This window comes from Neodiprion virginianus, chromosome 3 (assembly GCF_021901495.1).
Source record: "Neodiprion virginianus isolate iyNeoVirg1 chromosome 3, iyNeoVirg1.1, whole genome shotgun sequence".
Taxonomy (NCBI): Eukaryota; Metazoa; Arthropoda; class Insecta; order Hymenoptera; family Diprionidae; genus Neodiprion; species Neodiprion virginianus.
The window spans coordinates 6,861,452-6,881,111 of NC_060879.1; the positions used below are offsets into that span (position 1 = coordinate 6,861,452).

Genomic DNA, 19,660 nt, shown 5'->3' on the forward strand with positions numbered 1-19,660 from the left:
TTCACGAGTTGATAGACATTACAAACAAATTTATTTTGCAACAAAGTGATCGTGATTTATGAATATTTCAATACTATGATCGTAATGCTATTCGTGATTAGTTACACGACTGTAATTTCGATTATTGAAAAAAATCGTCTAAAACCATGACCAGAAACAGAATTGAAGTTTTCTTCATTCATGATCATTTCACATTCTGTTCAGGTGAGGCCATATTTTTTGTCTATTCGGCAGTTAAAAAGCAACAAATTTGACACCCTACACAAGGATTATAATCGAGAATCGTTTCACGAAGAGAATGAGTTACATGCATCTTTTACAACTAGTTCAATATGCGTTTCCCACTTCTTTTAAGACCGATCTCCAGATCTGATTGTACTGAAACAGTAAGTTGGGCCATGACGCCACAACAAATTTTGAAACAGATCTTGCCAACGCAAAGATTTTTGGTAATAAATTTGTGATAAGTGAGACTGCCGGCTGAATAATTACATTAAGACGATGATACTTGTTGGAAAAGACGTTCAAGCGACGAAGAAGTTAAACCGTCCGATGGCCTCGCGATCGGGCTGCTATAAAGTTTCGTACTATCATTAAATCGTTGGCTAATTGCCAATACAGTTTATACGGTGTGCCTTATATTTTACGTGATACTGTAACGCACCCACGCGCCGAACCTCGTCTACCATTCACGGAAGTCTCTGAACGTATCCTCAAAGTTAATGGCTCACAAATAAGATGCCTGAAAATGAGAGACACGTGGTGTTGAAGCGATCGAGGTGCGAAACGAAGCCCGAAGCATGAGGAACGATCATCGGCGTTGTATCGATGAGGCGAAAGAAATGGATGTCGGGATTTTTTTATGGTCGTTAGGAATCGCCCTGCTGGAGAATATAATGAGAAGCACATCGGTGACGTCCGATAATGGCGAAGCGAACCAAGTGTTGAAATCGCCTTTACCTTTGGGTTGTTCTTCTTCTCCTTCTTCTTCTTCTTCTTCGTAAGTTCTTCTCTCCTGAACACACAAAGGCTATGCTAATGATACTCCCGGTGCATTGACGGCTTCGTAAATATTGTGGAACTTGCCACGTTCTCGACTCACCGTTTTTTAATAATTTTTTTCCGGTGAAAGCCAATCGCTGCTTCTTTGTCGCATGAAATAACCCTTCTGGCCTGAACTGTAAACTCGGGACAATTCCAACTTGCAAAGTATAACCTCAGCAGCGCACGCGCGATTAATACAATTCATAAACGAAGCCAATTTCACTGCTGCAAGCAGAATACGCTGCGTCCCAGGCTAAATCCGATATACCACGTCCCCACTAATTTATGTTCATTACGATAAAAGCCTCGCGATTAGATGAAGATCAAGATCAATCGCAATCTCTCAAGCACCCTTACTAATCTCAATAACTTATAATGGTACAACCCTCGATTTTTTTTATTGTCAAGTAGTAAGTGAGCCAAATTTTGTGTTAGCGTAAAACTTTTTCAAGTTTGGAACATGAATGGATCAAATAGTATCGTTTGAAAAATTATGGAACAAACAGGGCTTACCAGTCTCATTATTCTGAATTTCAACTTTAATCGGACTCTGTTACAATAAAGTAAATAATTGTAATCATAGGGGCTATTCACAAAATGGAGCTACACAGCTTATGGACAGCCTAATATTATATACTGACGTTTCGTGAACATACACTCTATAATTATAAGACACAATGTTTTATAACTGTAGGTATCAAACCATTTTGAGGTTATCACGTTATTTTCGTGTCTTTTGAAACAAAATCGTTGAGGTTAATTGTTAAAATCTTTTCGAAAATGCAGCGTAAAGACTGGGGTAAGGTCAGGGTATATTTGATTTCCTTTGCGATGAATCGAGAAACATATTTTCAATAACATTCAAAAAGCGTGGACATCTAGACAAAATCAGCATGGAAGTCGTAAAAATCCATAAAAAAACCATCATGTCCCCGTAATACGAGTGCCGAGATTCCAACGTGCGTCGCAAATTGGCGATATCGAACTTCAGAATCAGAATCGATGTCTGAATACCAGCCGCGCTCCAGTTTCTTCGATGGACATATTCCCGGCGGATCAGTAGATGATCGGAGAACGAGCTGCTTGACGACTCGTTCTGCCCCGTCGAGATCGTTGAGGACTAGGAAAGCACATTCCTGTCTAATCGACGACAAGCTCCGGGAAGTGGTGCATGGTTGTATAAGTGCATGTGGTACCTCGGCTCTCTCTTTCTCTCTCTCTCTCTCTCTGTTTCTCTCTCGAGGGGCGACATATTTGCATTTCACGCGGGGTCCCGATATCGACTGCGCCAGGTTCCTCCTTGCTTCGACCTTCAGCACCTCTTGGTAACCCCAATCAGATCATGTCTTCGACAGTCCGCGAGTCATTGGGCTTCAAGAAAGGACGGCCAGTTGATCAGGGACTATTTTGTTTCGGCGATTGGTTCTTCATTAAAAATCGTAATGCGTGATAGTTCGCAAGTTATAATACATGGAAGTCCATTTCGAGAAGTACTTAGAGTACTTTTGAAGCATCGAAAATTGATTTTTGATGCACTTTGAAGACAAAAAGTAATGTTGACGATTCGGAAAGCAGTAACATGAACGAAACGAGTTTCTACCATTTCATGTTCTCCAATCGCAATCCAGTGTCTGTCGAATAACGGAGAACGGCGTTGAACGGTGAAAGGTATGATGTGCACCCGTAGGATTAAAGAGAGCCACAAAATATATGTGTAATCACATTTCTCAGCTGAGCGAATGAATGTCACTGAAAGTCGGCGTGCTCGTTTGAAATACAAGCCGTAGAAAAGTCGTCAATTAAGTTTCATTGCCTGCTCGAACTCTCTGCGTTGGTATCAATCGCCAAGAGTTCTCGTAGCGTTAACGTTACGAAATGTCAAACCGCATGCCCGATGTCCGATACGAAGTATTGAACGTGGAAGCTCATTAATAAGAATAAGCTCACTTCGTCTCCAGCGTCGTTGAACATATTTCGTTTTGCGAGTTGCCGAGTTTCCTGGTTCCGTTCAACAACTGAACTCTGATCGGTGCCATTTCAGATAACAACGTCTATTCTATGCTGGGTCCTCGAGATACGCCGATCACATGTCTGTGTTAAGCCTTAACCGTCTGGATAACGTCAAATTTTGCCCACATTACGAAAGCTGACATATGTGTGCTGCGCGGATAATTGCATCGAGAAAATCTAACATAGCGTGAAAATCATTGACAAGTACGTGCGAACCTGTTACCAGCGTTCATCAAGTCCCGATAACGACCTCATCATCCATCACCGCAGTTATGATCTTCTTGTGCCATCAGGCTTCGGTGCTTTTGCACCGATTTACATGTGACGGATGAAGTCGTTGCGAGATATTTCGTCACATCCCACGAAGGAAATCCTATTTCCACACTTATTCACATGTCGAAAGCGAGAAGATAGGATCCCATTTGCAGACTGATGAGCAAATGATGAATTCTGGGTAATTATTCGAATGTCAGATCACATCGAGGATAAAACTTTGCCTACGCATGCATGTGGCGAGCAAAGGATTTCGATCATATAAATTGACGTTATTTGCGATGACATGATATACTAATGAGTCTCGGCTCAGTCCATTATCGACAGTTTGGAATCGTACCTGTCGGCGTGTTCTCGATTCTCTTCACACCCGTAAGCTGATTACATGCAGGAAGTGTCCAGCAGCTCGATGTGTGGTCGCTTCGAATGATCGCGGACATCGCGCGACCATAGATATAATATATCTATGGAATGACTCGCAGGATTGAAAGAACCAGCGGGAAGATTTCCATCTTTTGACTTATTGATGAATTGTTTTGTGAATTTTACTGACAATGAGCCTGAAACTGTTATCAGCTATATCCAGCATACACAGTGTTACTTGAAAATGAAATGCATATATCCTGAATTCAGGTAGAGGGACCCAATCTACCTAATACGGTTTTATACTGCCCGTGGCCCACGGACATGGTCCATACATTATCGCCATCTGAAATGAATTAAGTATCGCTTATAGTGCATTCCAAGACCTTTGGGCCACATTCCAGACTACCGTAGAGCGTTTCTATGCATTCTAGGCAGTAAAATTGATCTCTTGGCCAGGACTCAGGATTGGTTCATCGGGCATTGAATGCAGCGTGTCGAGGTCCGGTGTCCGAGGCAGCTGCATGTATAAGGCACCGTTCGTGAGATTCGGTTGAATATACAAAGGACACCAAGTTCGGAGAAGTAGCGATACGAGATAACGGTTCATGATACTTAATTAAGTCATCCCGCGGTTGGGTGTTCGTGTAATTAACGGCATCTAAGTGCACACTGCCACCGAGGTGGTATTCAAATTAAACAGATCAACATGACCACACAACGAGATCTTGGAACCTTACGTTACTTTTGTCCCGGTTCTATGCCCGATACGTAACCTCTGTTCAACCGGTCCCATGGTACCGTGCATTGTCCCGTGGAAATTGAGAAAGAAAAAAGTAGAAATGAATTCGCTTGTGAACCTATTTTCAAGACATCAACAGACATTCAATAATTTTTCAAAATTTTCTCAGTCGACTGTTGTAAAAGTGTAGATATCTTCGACAACCGAAAAATAGTATTTCATAATCTTGATGCTTTTAAATTTGATCTGTCAAGCATTTGTCAATGTCACGACAGCTTTTTACTGGTATGGTACGACTAAAAAATCCGTTTAAAAAAACTGGAGAGGGTGGGCAAAATTATTTAACGGCAGAACGGTACTTGAATTAATCACTTCGCCCAACTGGTTGGCAGATACAAGCATCATTACAAGCATACATGCACATTTTATCCGTATCTGCTTGCGCACCACACTTGCTGGTTCAGCTCGTAACTCTGTTGGGCTAAGCGTATGAGTAATGCGGTGTCTCGCGGCTGCACCTCCTTTCGCAAAGCATTTGACCAACGTTCTTATATTCCAGGCATGTTTGCCTTACGAATAACTTGTTAACATTTCGTGGATCGTTCTTCATGTTGCAGGTGGTTTGGGTGACCGCAGTCCTGTGTCCGTGGCTTGTTGCCGCGAATAACCTGACTTCTTCCTTCACGTCACGTCGGCCCAGGGATCATCCGTTCAGAGGACACAACCCTGCCTGGTGCGGATTTATTTAGTATCTACTTATTTTTATTCCTGGTTAGCATTATACTTGCCTGAGTAGCGATCGTGCGTTCCCAAACACAAAAAATAATCGTATGTTGAACAGTTCAATAGGGACCAAGAATAACCTGGAAATCAACGACGACAGAAAATGTGCCGTAAAATATGAAATCAAAGACAATAGTAATACGTGAAAAAGTCAATAAAATATGAGTTTCAGTCATGCACAGTGAGTAGCATAAAGGATTTTGCTGCTTGTGATGACTTCCATTCGAATTGTAATATTTGATAGTTGTACTATTTTGCACGATGCATCACCATATGACAGTTTATATGCTGTAATGTAGTAAGCGCCTACTAATCCACGACTTTGTTCAAATTTCCAATTTTAGTGCACCATAATTACTTGGCAATGACTTTAGAGTATATGTATATGTTACCTGGGAGTTGGAATTGGATTTAGTTACGATTTAACAATCCTTCAACAAAGTTTCCATATGTACCCATTTTATGTTCGAAAAAAAAAAACTGTTGGAAACACTTAATCTCATTTGATATGATCGTTCGGCAGGAACGTGCCGTTGGATGAAACGTCGAACAAGCGAATGACGTATCGTGAGATGCAGAAGATGCTGCGCCGAGAGGCTGGTGACGAAGGTAACCCGGTCGACTGCTGCCCAACCGATGCAGAGATGTCGGAACCGCTGGGTGGAACGAACCGGGATAACATGTACGTCGACCTCTACCGGGATGGAGAGAACAAGCAACGATTTTATGAATACTCTTGCAAAAAGGAGGTCCTCGACAAACCGTGCAGGTTCATCGACCGGAAGCTCAAAAGCCAATCTCGATGCGTACAAAAGTTCTCCTACACCTACGCTATCATTAAAACCCTCGATCACAAGGTTCGTTTCAGTTCCTCAACCTCCTGATATGAAAATAAGAAAATGTATCTCAGCTAAGCGCCTTTCATTATGCCGAAAAGGTGGTAATTTCCAAGTTTTCATTACGGCTTGGACATTGTGACATAGTGTTAAGAATCATTACGGGAGTTGTATTTATATGGAGATTCCATCCGAGTTTGCGGTTCTAGACTTTTCAATGTAGATTTTAATAACTATTCTGTGGTAAAATTATGAAAATTTCTATTTCGATACGTATGGGAAATTTATCACAATTTCATAATTTTTATGGGGCTTCAAATATTTTTATGGGAAATCCATGGTGTTTTGGGATTTTTTTATGGGGAATCCATGGTGTTTCGGGATTTTTTATGGGAAATTAATAGTGTTTTGGTAATTTTTATCAAAATTCCAAGGTGGTACAGAAAATAATTTTCTTCGGTTTGCAGGGTGGTTTGGGCGAGCACAGGCACCACCACGGACACCAGATACTGGCGGTCCCCGGAACTATAGCCGGGGGTTCTGGGTGGGCATTGGACTACATCAAAGTCCGAAGCGGATGCAGCTGCGAGGTTTCGCCAAAGCCCAAGAAGCAGAAAGCCTCGGCGACGAAGGCTAAAAGGGCGAGAAGCAAACAGCGACAGCCAAGAGACAACGATCCGGACTTTGAAGCCTGATTCACGCTTATCTGTTATAAATTCATATTAGAAATTCCGTAAATATTTGCCCTGGAATTTCCAATTTGTCCAGAAAAACTTAAAGGTTGTTTCCCGATGTGAACATGTTGCAGGGAATTTGGGCAAAAGTCAACCTGCGGAGTGAGAAATACGTCTTCTTATATCTTAGACATACGCGAAGTTTGTCGCTTAGTTGTTACAGGACCGCAGCTTCTGAAATCGCTTAACAAGCTTTCCAATTTTTCCGCACGGAAGTAAAACCTTGGCATGGTGACGACGACCTTATTATCATTGACCTACCATTATCTGGACCAATTGTTTTCGGCCTCATACCCACACACACGTGCGTCAAACAAAACTCATGTAATCATCGTATTTATTGTCAGAACTTTTACATATTAATACGTCAACATTTATATGATAGAGAAAAATAAGTGGCGGGAGAAGAATTTTTTACAAGAATTCTAGTTGACAGCCAATTTATTGTGGCTTTCAACTACGATATCGTGATTTTCTTCTTCGGTTTAGAGTCCCAATATACATCGATTTATCGATACACCGAAGTTCACTTTCGCTCGACTCCCTGTGGTCAGCTTAGGATCTGACTGATTGTTGGCTTTATTCGATAACGTGCAAAGAGTTTTCATATTTTAAACGTAGTGGCAAAAATTTCAAAAGCGCTTCGTGACTCTCTTATCGCTTATAGGTGTTAATCGATATGGCAAAAATGTGGTTTATCACTCCGAATTTATCCAAATGAAACGTCAATGGATTTTTGAGATACTGAAATACAAGACCTGCTCACCTTTTTGGTACTTATCAGCGCGACATTTCAGTGTGAGTCGGGATCAGTGAACCGAGGGGATATTCAATAAAACAAAAAGAAAAGTCTCGAGACCACTTTACACTAATAATTTAACTTTACGACGTTTAGGTTATAGTTTTTATATGCGGCCAGTTCTTATTAATTCTTGTATATGAAAATTTGTACCTATATTTGATTACTTCATGTATGATTAGATTTCTTCATAATTATCATAAGATTTACGCGCGCAGTTATGCCGCGCGTCAGTATTCTAAGTAATATCTGATTGTTTGATGGATCTGGGCGTATTCTGGGATGTAAATATATCCCGGATACAAATAAGAGAAGTAAAAATGTTAAGAAAAAAAATATTATTAAAAATTTTTTTTTTTTTTTAGCTCTACTAGAAAATATTTAATGAAATTGTCTATTGAATAGATTAACTAATTATATATGTATGTGTATATATATGCATATATACATATGTATAATATCGCGATACTTGTGAACTGACTAGAAAATGTACGTGGTGTGCCAATTATGACGCCATATCTTTGAGCAATCTGGTGTGATTGAAATTTAAAAATTGTGTTCGGGATTTTTTTTTCTCGCTCTTCTATTTCGAATTGTTTTGTTCTCTTCGATAGTAGATTATTATACATAGGTATGAAAAATTTGTTTAATTTCATTTCCGATAAGATCCTATCTACCGTCGACAAAATAATGAAAGACACTATCGCCGTAAATTCTTATTAGATAACATTGAAAATATCATTGGCATACCGATATTGAGAGTAACATTGATTGAAAAGTAAAGTCTTGTCAAACTCGATGATCACATAATGTAGTGATTTTCGATCGATTTCTGTAACGAGTACGAATGAATTTCTCAAAGATGCAACAGTCGTTGGCTACTACACCATGTACAACATCATGTTGTATTTATGAATATGTGTTAAAATGTATCTAAAATGAAATTACGATTTATTAACGTAATTGAATCATTAATTACTATAAATATTCTCACCCAATGCAATTATCGAGAGAGACTCGGTAGCAACATTAACTTTTATTAATTTCCGTGTATTATACAACACTTGGCCTCCAGAGACTAAACGCAGCTCTCTGTACATCCGTGTAAACATTGTACATAAACACTATTAATACAAATGTGAAATATTATTCGGTTTCAAATGCTTCATTCCCATTTACCTCATACGTATATTTGTCATGAAACGTTTAACTTCACTAATTTTCAAAACTTATTCAAATAATAATTCTTCCTCTATCGCTGAATGAAAGTTCCGAGTATTCGAACAGATATTTATTAATGAAATGTCCAAGTGTACTCAAATAATTTCATCGAGAATTTTTTTTTTTTTTTTGTCACTCAAATTTTGAAGAAAGAGTTGTCTTCGTATTGCGAACTAGATACGTAACGTTTAAAAAATAAAATGTGGATATCCGAACCAATTTTTTAGAATGCTAAAAACTATACTTCTACTAAACTGAAAAAGCACCAGAATTTTTAGGCAAGAAAGTATATTCTATTGAATTTTTTGCAGTGACATTTTCAAAGAACGCTGAGGTTTCAAAACAGGTTATCCATCGTTATTTGAAATAATTTTTTTTTCCCAGTAAAGCGCTTTTCGACAAAATTTTATTCTCTTATTTATTTTTGTGGCTCAATCGGTTTGTATCGAAAAAATCAAGTAACTACACAGAATTTTCTCAATTTTCAGTGAAGTGAATATTAATTGCTACTTTCGCCATCTACTGGAGTTGGCTCGCATTATATAAGTCGAGAATATCTTCAGATAGGAGACTGCTACTTACCATTATCTGTATTATCGACTGCTGCAAATTCGACTATGCATTGAAGATGAACAGGATTCGCATGATAACATAATTAGTCAATATCTGTAGCTTCGTTACCAACAAACGTGGGATATGAACAGTTAATTATGCGTTTAGGTAGTGCACAATATCGAAGAGAAGGAAGGACTGACTTATCTGATTCCGTCCGTGACGAGTCAGTTGTAAGAAAAAAAAATCAGAAATTCTGAAACAGGGAAAATTTAGAACCAGAACAATAAGAAAACAATCCGACTCGGCTGGAATGCTATGTACAGTACGTTCATCTTTAGTCAACGTCCGTCTTGCTCCATTTCATCAAACAGCACCGTTATTATTTGACTGTCGTAGAATACCAGCTGTTGAAATATTGAATGTCTATGCAGCTATATTGATTAGTTGAAAAAAGACACGGATCGAGTTACAAGCAAACGCAGATTATGAATAAAGACATAGGGGAGACTGGTACAAAGTGTTCCTCTCGACGATAAAATAACATTATTGTAAAATTTGAGGAACTTGGGTTTTTCTTTTTCATTAATGTGTATTGAAACAATGGCGCCTTTTCTACAACTGCTGGAATAAAATATTTGAGTGAAGCTGCTTCCAATATTTCAAAAAAATAATATTGCCAAGCACTAGAAAAGGATTATTTTATACACACCTGTGTGTGAAATGATCCCCATTGCGAAGGATCGACAATAACGCAAAATGGTTACGTGTACCTCGTTTTGCGTAATTCCAACAATATACAAACAGTTTGTTATACCGTAACCTATTTTACTGAATTTTTTTAGTTACTATAACAAATGAAATTTCTCTGTGCACGATGCTAGCACGCCCTGATGACTACTCATAGTCGTTGACGGAAGAATATAAACACAGTTGCTGTTATGGACTTTGGTGTCACAACTGATAATCGTCGTGCGCTTGCACCCCTTGAGATGTTCCAACGGCAGAGTTGAGAACTGCAGAACATCAAAGAGTTACCGATTTCGACATGATGCTGGCTGCATTCACTTTCCGAGTAACACAGTCTTTGAAATGGTAAGCCCATGCCAATACTTGGCCTGTGTGTAGTGTCTGCGAGACCAAAAGGTATATATGTACATGCGGTCCATGTACGATATTAATATATATGATCCATTTACGATTAATACGTGATGCACACTGTGAATTTTATACGTTTCCAAGAGACAAACTAGATTACCTACAATAATACGTCTATAATATGAAAATAGAAGAATTATTCATTTCGAATTGCGATTCTATTCGAAACGCGCTCGATGTATTCCATAACATTAATATTCGTAATTATTCTAACAACCATTTCATTTGCTCTCGATCTTGAATTTTTGTAGGCATAGAATCGAAACGCTGTTTTAGCTAGTCGCAAGTAAAGTATCTACGTTGGGCAGAGGAGTAGAATTGTTTTTCAAAAAGGATTCGGATGGAAAAAAATTCAAAGTAACTATGATACATAACGCATGCGCTAATTTTGATCGAGATCAAATGGATGCTTCGTATATGAGACAGTATAAGGAGAGATTGAACGAAGCTTCTTAAAACTTCCAGTGTATTTCAACACACATTTGAAAGGTACGCGCAAAAATTCTCATCATCCAACTGTCGCAGAACGGCAGCGTTATTAGCTGACCCATTAACTGAAGAATATATCTTTAGTCAATGGCTGACCATCGAAGGGCCTAGCCGCTTGGGTCTGGAATCGGAAGGAAAGATGAAGTCTGAAATATGAAAACAAGAACCATCATACATCATCATACATCATACATACATAGTATCAATGTTCGAAACCCTATTTTGGATGTCGGATGGTCAGAAAGTGACGTCACCAATCTAAAATCAGCTAGCCGAATTCCTCAGTCTGGAAGCAATCGCGCACTAGAGCGGACGTATGAGAATCGCGCTCCACAGATTTCGAGTTCCGGGTTATCTACTTCCTAGATCCTGCGCTTCGGGTCCGCTTCCTGATGCAACTCGACTTCAGGGACAAGCGCTCCGGGTCCGCTACCTGGCTAAACTCGACTTCCAGGACAAGCGCTTCGTAGTTTCTGCTCTCCAGGTCCGCTACCGGGTGAAACTCGGCTTCAGGGACAAGCGTTTTGTGATTCCTGTGCTTCAGGTCCTCTACCTGGTGAAATTCAACCTCCAGGACAAGCGCTTCGTAGTTCCTGCGCTTCAGGTCTGCTACCTGGTGAAACTCGACTTCTAAGACAAGCGCTCCGTAGTTTCTGCGCTCCAGGTCCGCTACCGGGTGAAACTCGACTCCGGGGACAACCGCTCCGTAGTTCCTGCGCTCCAAGTCCGCAACCGGGTGAAACTCGACTCCGGGGACAACCGCTCCGTAGTTCCTGCGCTCCAAGTCCGCAACCTGATGAAACTCAACCTCCAGGACAAGCGCACCGTAGTGCCTGCGCTCCAGGTACGGTACCTGGTGAAACTCGACTTCCAGGACAAGTGCTCTATAGTTCTGGCCGTCCAGGTCCTTGACCTGGTGACTTTTTACCTTCAGGACTGATTTTCTGTAGACTTAGCTTTCCAGGTCCTCCACCTGGTGGATCTCGACCTCCAGGCACTCCGTAGTCTTGGCTGTACAGGTCGTTGACTTGGTGACTTTTGATTTTCTGAGGAGGAGGAGGATGAAGAAGAGGAGGAGGAGAACAAGGAGGACCAGAAGGAGGTTTCGAACGAGGAGGACAAGGAAGAGAAGGAGAAGGAGGAAAAGGACGAAGTGGACGAGGAGGACGAGGTGGTCTGAGGTGCTTGCAGGTGGTCGGAGTTGGTAGGAGGTGTTCGGAGATGGTTGGAGGGAGTAGGAGGTATTTGGTGGTGGTTGGATGTGATCGGAGGTGGTTGAGGAGGCCGAGGACGACGAGGAGGACGAAGGTGGTCGGATATGGGAAGAGGTGGTTGACGGTAGTTTCAGATGCTCGGAGGTAGTTGGGGTGGTTGTCGGTGGACGCGGTTACGCGTCTTCTCACGGGGATGATCGACATTTCTAAGTCGCAGTGGACAAGTAGTCTTACGTACTCACTTTGTACCGACTCAATCTCAAGCTTCCATACCGACACTACTTTATGCCGAAAACTGGTCACAAAAATTTATCCAAGGGTATTTGTCTTTATATTTTTTAGTCAACGTCATAGTGGTCGCACTCGGTGAGTATAGCGTGCAGTCACCGTGAGTGCAAGCTGATGAAGTTGTATTTACCGTAATGCTTGTCGATAATGTAGAACTTGGCCTTATCACAAAGTCCCATAAAGGTAGCTACTAGGTCTTTATAAATCTTCAATCAACGATCTTTTAACACATTATATTTTTCCAAGATTAAGACAGCCGTCGTGTTAAATATATATAATTCTGAAATTACATAATATTGATTCTTGTTTCCTATATGTAATGATACAATATATATCATTTCTAATAATGTTTTTAATTCTATACCTTCCGGATTGTTTTCAAACTTACAAATGATGTGCAACAGAAAATGCAACGCAGTATAATGTATATTTCCATAGCCTTTTGTACGTAAGCTTTGCAACCTCCTCCAGTATTTCTTAATATAGGCGATTGTTACTCCAATGTTCATGCGGATGAAAATTACATTTCTTCGACTGGGATTTGTAACAAAACAGTGAAGAATCGTGAATTTAGATACCATGCTATTCAATTTCATTTCACGCAACACATATTGTCAATAATTTTTGGAGTCTTCTCACATTTGTATGTCGTCACGCGCGTGACGACTCAAAGTGCGACGCATATGAGAAAATTTGTCGCATAGTGATATTAGATTGTTTAATATTCTGTGACAAAAATTAAGATAGCTAGCAGTAAAATTTCACACGATCCGAAATAAATTTCATATTTGTTTCACACGGATATAAGTGCATACGTACGTATGTGTGAAATTTGTTCCTGCAGGTAGTTTAGAACGAAAAAATACGAAAATATACGTGTTGAAACTTCATTTATATTTGTAAAAATCTATGCTTGTATAATAAAATTTGAACGAACTCAAATAGATTTGATATTCAAACTTTTGGGGCAATTTGCTCTACAAACTAGTCACGATTTATATGCCTGTTCAATTTGGATCATATTTACACGGTGAAAATAAACAAGAATATTTGAAATATAGTAAATATTTGCCAACGAAATGTGGTGAAAGAATTGCTGTATCGTTTTGCCAAAATATGATATGATTCAACAAAAAATGAATATGAGAATAGCAATTTGCGAGAATCATAAAAATGTTTCTTGCTGATTGTGAGTGAGAAATGGCCAGATCAACAGTTTTTGTTGCTGTTATTCTTGTGTATTCATATCCGAGGTATTATCGTTTGGTAATAATATCGTCCGCATGACGGTTGCAGGCATTTGATCATTTGTTTCCTCATCAACAATATGTATGCAGCATTAAGTAAAAACACAATTGCGCATGCAGAGAAAATGTATGAAAAGCTGGCGCGGCAGAGACAGACGCACAGTGCAAGTTGAACTTACTAAATCACTCAGTCAGTATTGCACACTAGTTTTATTTCAGGTGCATTTGAAGCGCTCGTCGTGGAATAAAAAGCAGCTGTCGAGTTGACGAGAATAGTGCTGGGAAAGGTAAGGTTGATAAACGAAAAATCAATTTTCAAAATAAAAAAAATGAACGTAATTGGGACTTCTGAGAATGTGTGCAAATGTTGAGGGTATTTTTAATCTGGAACTTTAACTAACAGACTATTTTCGAACTATTCTTCGGAAACACAATCGTATAATATTATAAGTTGCTACGCATACGAAAGCTAAAAATTTTGTAAGAACTATTTTTTAACTGTGAATTGTTATAGTTAATGTGCCATAAAGACCGACGCAGAAGCTTTTTTTTAATATTCTTTGCTTGAATTTTCCATAACGTTGTCAAAATATGGGAAAAAATTAGTTGGCAATATGGTAACTATTCTGAATAGATTGGAAAGTCACTTCCAAACGTGCATATTAAATTCACACTCATCACAGTTAAAATAAAACATTCAGTTACCGATGTATTTCAAAGTAAATATTTTACGGCATGTGTTTCCCCTCAATAGTGAATTATTTACGTTCTCTGTAAATTATGTACAGTTGTAATTTCGCTGGTAAAGAATATAATTTCTAATCGAACTATAGAACCACGTTACATTTTAAAAATATTTCCGAAGTAGGTGACGTAGGTATAACTTGAGAATCGCGGGTTAAATTTTCTAAAAATACACTTATACAAAAACAGTGAAATTCTTGAATGACCAAATGATTTTTTTGGGTTTCAAAAACTGGAAAATTGAAAAAATTTGATTTTTGACGAAAAACACTAATTTTTTTCTGTTGAAAATGTTGCAATCAAGAATCAATCCAAGCTATTTCGAAAAACATAGTTTTTTTTTTTTTTTGTGCTAGCGAAGACTCCGTTGTCACTGTTCTACTGTGTGTCGTTAATTGCATCGTTACATTCCTACGAATTTCAAATAGACGCAATATGCTACATTGCAAAAATCAATAGTGCGAACGAAAGCTTCGCGACAATATGGTTACAATTTTTTATTTGTATTGCAACGAGTGTAATAGAAAGCGCGCAAAGAACGTGAATATTATCCTCTTGTGAACACTTGAAATAATATTTGATATCAGTAAGAATTTCTTCTCTGCATGCACGATGTAAGGAGACTGTAGTGTGTAGATGTTTATGTTTACCCCTTTTCAATCCTTTGCTTCCGATGAGAAGCCCGTAAGACAGCAATGCCGTCTAATAAATGAGATGCGGGTGTGCAAATCATTAATCTACGAGAGAATTTTGTTGAGAATATGTAAATTTGAACAGCTGGTTAATTTGAAAAATTAACGACGGAGCCAGGAATCGAACCTGGAATCTAGCGATGCTTTACCGGAGACTTACTCCACTAGACCACCTAGCCGCCCTCGCTTGCAACTAGAGCGGCTAGGTGGTCTAGTGGAGTAAGTCTCCGGTAAAGCATCGCTAGATTCCAGGTTCGATTCCTGGCTCCGTCGTTAATTTTTCAAATTAACCAGCTGTTCAAATTTACATATTCTCAATATTTGATATCGTTTGCAGTTCAGTTGACAGAGTTCATCTACGATTGAAAAGGCAAACTTTCCATCCAAAATATAAATAATGTGGATTGTTTATTATTCTGAAATGATTCATGCACGTTTGTGCAATGTTATGTAGATTGCCTCACTAGACTATATTTTGATATTTGCTAGTAGTTGAGACGTTGAACTTTGGTTAACTGATCAGTGCTTTCCCAGGTGGCACACTTTTCGCAATGTCGATTATTAGTTTACTGCTAGTTGAAGTCGAAATGAAAAAAATTATTACACTGCAACCGTCACATGTCGGAACTCTGTTTTTCATTAATCTAAGAGTTCTTATTAACGTTATCGCTCATGCATAATAACTAACATTGCAAATAATTATTACTGCCCGCAGTTACAGAAGACAAATTGATTCCAAAAAATACAAATTTTCGCAGTAAATCTATTGCACTGAGTAATTGACCAAAGAAAAGTCATGCGACGTTGCATCTTGTTCCTGGCCACGTGGATATGCGCAGGTAAATTTTGAACCCAATTCGTTGAATCGGACAATTATTTGACATTGATTTCCATGTGATTCCACCCAGTGGCGAATGATTTTTAATACATAAGGCATTCAGAGAAGTACGCACCTACAATTGAATATTGAAATTTGCAGTAGGAAGTAATCCTTGTGTACATCGCGATTTTGGAAACAATGGAACAGTCTGTGTATGCAATGCTACCTATTGCGACAGCACTCCGGTACCCAAGGTTCCGGATGTTGGTTTCTATATCCGATACACGTCGTCTAAAGACGGCTTGAGGTTTTCCAAGACCGATGGCGTTTTTAGCAAAGAAGTGCCTACTCATTCTGACAGTTTCCGACTAGACCCCAGCATCACTTTTCAACCAATTCATGGATTTGGAGGCGGTTTCAGTGACTCAGCGTGCATAAACATAAAAAACTTGAGCTCAGGGGCCCAGGAGAACTTGATGAGGTTTGGTAACAATTGTAACGGAACCCAACAGATGACAGACTAAGACAGACTAAATCAGGCTAAGGCTATAATCTCACGTACTGTACTTATAACCGCATTGTTGCGTGTGTTGAGAGTGACCATGATCAAAATATACGTTTGTTTGAAAATTATTACTTCCATAAATCAACAACATAAGACCAAATACCGAATAGCTACCTATCAGCAACAGTATATTCTTGTTGGGTGTGATATGATTGGACAGTATATGGAGTTAATCACCAGTTATATTACACCGTCAAGAGTTTGGATACGATTCTCACATCGATATTAGCAATTCTTAATTTCCAACCGTAAAAGTATACAGTACCTAAGTCAGAATCGTTCAATATCCGGTTTATTCTGTAATACATTTTGTGATAACGAATTTCTAGAACATACTTCAGTAAGGAAGGTAGTAATTACAATTTTGGACGTATTCCGATTGGTGCAACTGACTTTTCCACAAGAGCATATACCCTCGATGATCACGACGGAGATGTGCTACTGGAAAAATTCAGTCTAGCACAGGAAGATATACTCTACAAAATACCAGTGATGAAAAGAGCTTTGGAAATTAATCCGGACCTTAAATTTTTTGCGGCAGCGTGGACTGCTCCACCTTGGATGAGGACGAATCACAATTATACAGGTTACGGTGTGTATTGCACAGCTCGTATCATATTTTGATCAACGTTAAATCATCTTTCGTGCTACGTGAATATTTCGTTGAAAATCGTTTCAATCCGTAAGCTTCAAGTCTTCAAATTTTCGAAACGACATAGATCTGTTGCAGAATTTGATCCTATTTGACTAGTTTCTTAGCTCGTAGCTTCTGTTGAAAAATCTTTGAATTAAACTGCAATTTCTTTGATTGACAGGATTTTTACTAGAAGAATACTATCAGGTTTACGCCAACTATCTTTTAAAGTTTATGGACAAGTATAAAGATCACGGGCTAGAAATGTGGGCTCTGTCAACGGGTAACGAACCTTGGATTGGTACCATAAACATATCTCACTATGGGGCTATGGGCTTCATACCAAAACACATGGGCCAGTGGGTTGCAAATAACCTCGGTCCAACCATTAGCAAATCAAAGCATAACAGAACTCTCATTCTTACTTACGACGACGTAAGATCACACCTGGATTCGTTCATCAATATAATGTTTGAGAACGAATTAGCCAGGAGTTACATAGCGGCCATTGCTATTCATACGTATGAGGACACACTGTATCCCACAGTCCTAGTTGAAAAAATTCACCAAGATTACCCCGACAAGTTCATATTCATGACCGAGATTTCTACGGGTAAGTGATATTACGATTTATGCGTCTTACACATTGTAGACATTGCGAATGTGCACAACGATTTATATCAATTCGTAGCACGGCGTAATAGTGTTTTGATTATTGCAGGGGATCCACAACCAGACACTGGACTTGTACCTTTGGGATCTTGGGACTTTGCCGAAGTGTACATAATGGAAATGTTCCAAGTATGTAATTATATTACTGAGTATTTGTTGGCTTAATACACAGTGCAGAATTAATTATGGAAATATTCTCCACGTGATTGCTGTGAACATTCTATCTTGGAAATCAGATATAGTGTTGCGGAACACGTTTATCAATAGATAATACAATATATTAGCTCTGAGTGTAAGGACTCAAAGTTTTACGTAACAAGTAAAACACACATTTGCTCGAAGCAAATGATTTTTATCCGGAAAATGAAATCACCTGTACTCTATAGTTGGAGCCGATGATGAAAGCTTATCTCATTTCGTTTCATAATACTGTAATAATACTTTGTTCAAGTCAAGCAATTGATGGTTCGTAATTAAAAAATGTTCATGTTCCAGAATTTTGAAAACTGGGTAGCTGGATGGGTGGACTGGAATCTCGCTGTGAACATGTACGGTGGGCCCAATTATCAAGGCAATTACAAGGATGCTGCAATAATCGTGAACGCGGAAGTCGATGAATTTTACAAACAACCGTTATACTACGCTCTTACACATTTCAGCAAGTTCACGCCACCAGGGTCGATAAGGGTAGGACTTGCTCATGGCAATACATCAGTCAAAGCTATGGCTTTCGAAACACCCAAAGAAGAGACGATTCTTCTAATATATAACAAGTAAGGAGAAGTCTCTTCACGACTTTCAAAGAAACAGGCACAGTTTGTGAAATTGAAGTTATGATCACTAAAACTTGTTGAGAACTGTACCTAAGATTTTATCTCAAAGACATCATTGCGGAAATTTTGAACTAATATTATACATTTTAATTCAAGTTATAACAACCAATCAAATGTATTTCCACATGCACTAAGAGCTTACGATTGACAAGAAACTGTGGTACTTCTCTCACACTACTCCAGCTGTCCTGCTTAGTCGATAACGATGTAATAATGAGACTAATGATAATTCAGGTTCTCACTTAACGTGGGCACTTTCCATAAGCGATTTCTCACTTGTTCATTGCAGGACTTGTTTTGAAATATAGTTTGTTTTTTTTTCAGTTGCACAACAGACCAAAATGTTGCTATTAATGATCCAAGAAGAGGAAACATCCACTTACATTTGCCACCAAAATCAATTCACACCATTTTGTACAAATGACGCACATGGGAATACTGAATATATGCAGTGTGTAGAGAAATTATAGTGTTCCAACGAAGTATTTCTATTGAAATAACGTTTACAAATCGAATGAATTGAGAAATTATACGTCAGCGAATTGCTTCTTCATTATATGTACAACTTATTTGAATAAAACCGTCGTGAATATTTAATCGTGGATCACGTTACCAGTTCGATGATTTCTTTGTACTTGACGTATTAAGCTTCTAATTCTCGGTAATTAATAATAGACCGAACGATATAATTAGAAAAACAAAAGATACTGAGTGGTTAGACGTAGAAAAGCTGACTCCATTACATAAGACGTTGACTCATGAATATAAAGACAGTTGCCGTAATGGGCTTTGGTGTCACAACCGAAAATCGTCTTGCGCTTGCGCCCCCTGAGATGTTCCAACGGTAGAATTGAGAACTTATTGCAGAACATCAAAGAGTTACCGATTTCCACATGATGCTGGCTGCATCCACCTTACGAGTAACACAGTCTTCGCAATGGTGAGCC

At 39.0% G+C, this 19,660-nt stretch overlaps 2 protein-coding genes across 6 annotated transcripts in view; both read left to right on the plus strand.

Moving 5' to 3' along the window:
* Positions 1-8,709, plus strand: part of LOC124300591 (uncharacterized) — a 106,106-nt gene extending 97,397 nt beyond the window's left edge. For all 4 annotated transcript variants that reach the window (XM_046754858.1, XM_046754859.1, XM_046754857.1 and 1 more), the window contains 3 exons: positions 5,050-5,165; positions 5,739-6,072; positions 6,519-8,709. In XM_046754858.1, the coding sequence (XP_046610814.1) occupies positions 5,050-5,165; positions 5,739-6,072; positions 6,519-6,746 (678 nt within the window). In that variant the 3' untranslated portion in view covers positions 6,747-8,709. The remainder of the gene's footprint in view (positions 1-5,049; positions 5,166-5,738; positions 6,073-6,518) is intronic.
* Positions 8,710-13,890: 5,181 nt separating this feature from the next.
* Positions 13,891-19,315, plus strand: LOC124300611 (lysosomal acid glucosylceramidase-like). Of its 2 annotated transcripts, none has more exons than XM_046754894.1 (8): positions 13,891-14,040; positions 15,905-16,028; positions 16,169-16,490; positions 16,904-17,166; positions 17,390-17,821; positions 17,930-18,009; positions 18,376-18,653; positions 19,038-19,315. In XM_046754894.1, exons 2-8 carry the CDS (start codon positions 15,986-15,988, stop codon positions 19,135-19,137), a joined length of 1,518 nt encoding a protein of 505 aa, XP_046610850.1. In that variant the 5' UTR covers positions 13,891-14,040; positions 15,905-15,985; the 3' UTR covers positions 19,138-19,315. The 2 variants fall into 2 exon arrangements, with proteins under 2 accessions (XP_046610850.1, XP_046610851.1); XM_046754895.1 differs by having other exon boundaries at positions 13,899-14,040; positions 15,948-16,028.
* The last annotated feature ends 345 nt before the right edge of the window (positions 19,316-19,660 follow it).

Coding starts and splice junctions, on each gene's coding strand:
- LOC124300611 (XM_046754894.1), top strand. CDS start 15,986: ATGCGACGTTGCATCTTGTTCCTGGCCACGTGGATATGCGCAG. Junction 17,167..17,389: donor TCACAATTATACAGGTTACG/GTGTGTATTGCA, acceptor TTTGATTGACAG/GATTTTTACTAGAAGAATAC. Junction 18,010..18,375: donor ACATAATGGAAATGTTCCAA/GTATGTAATTAT, acceptor TTCATGTTCCAG/AATTTTGAAAACTGGGTAGC.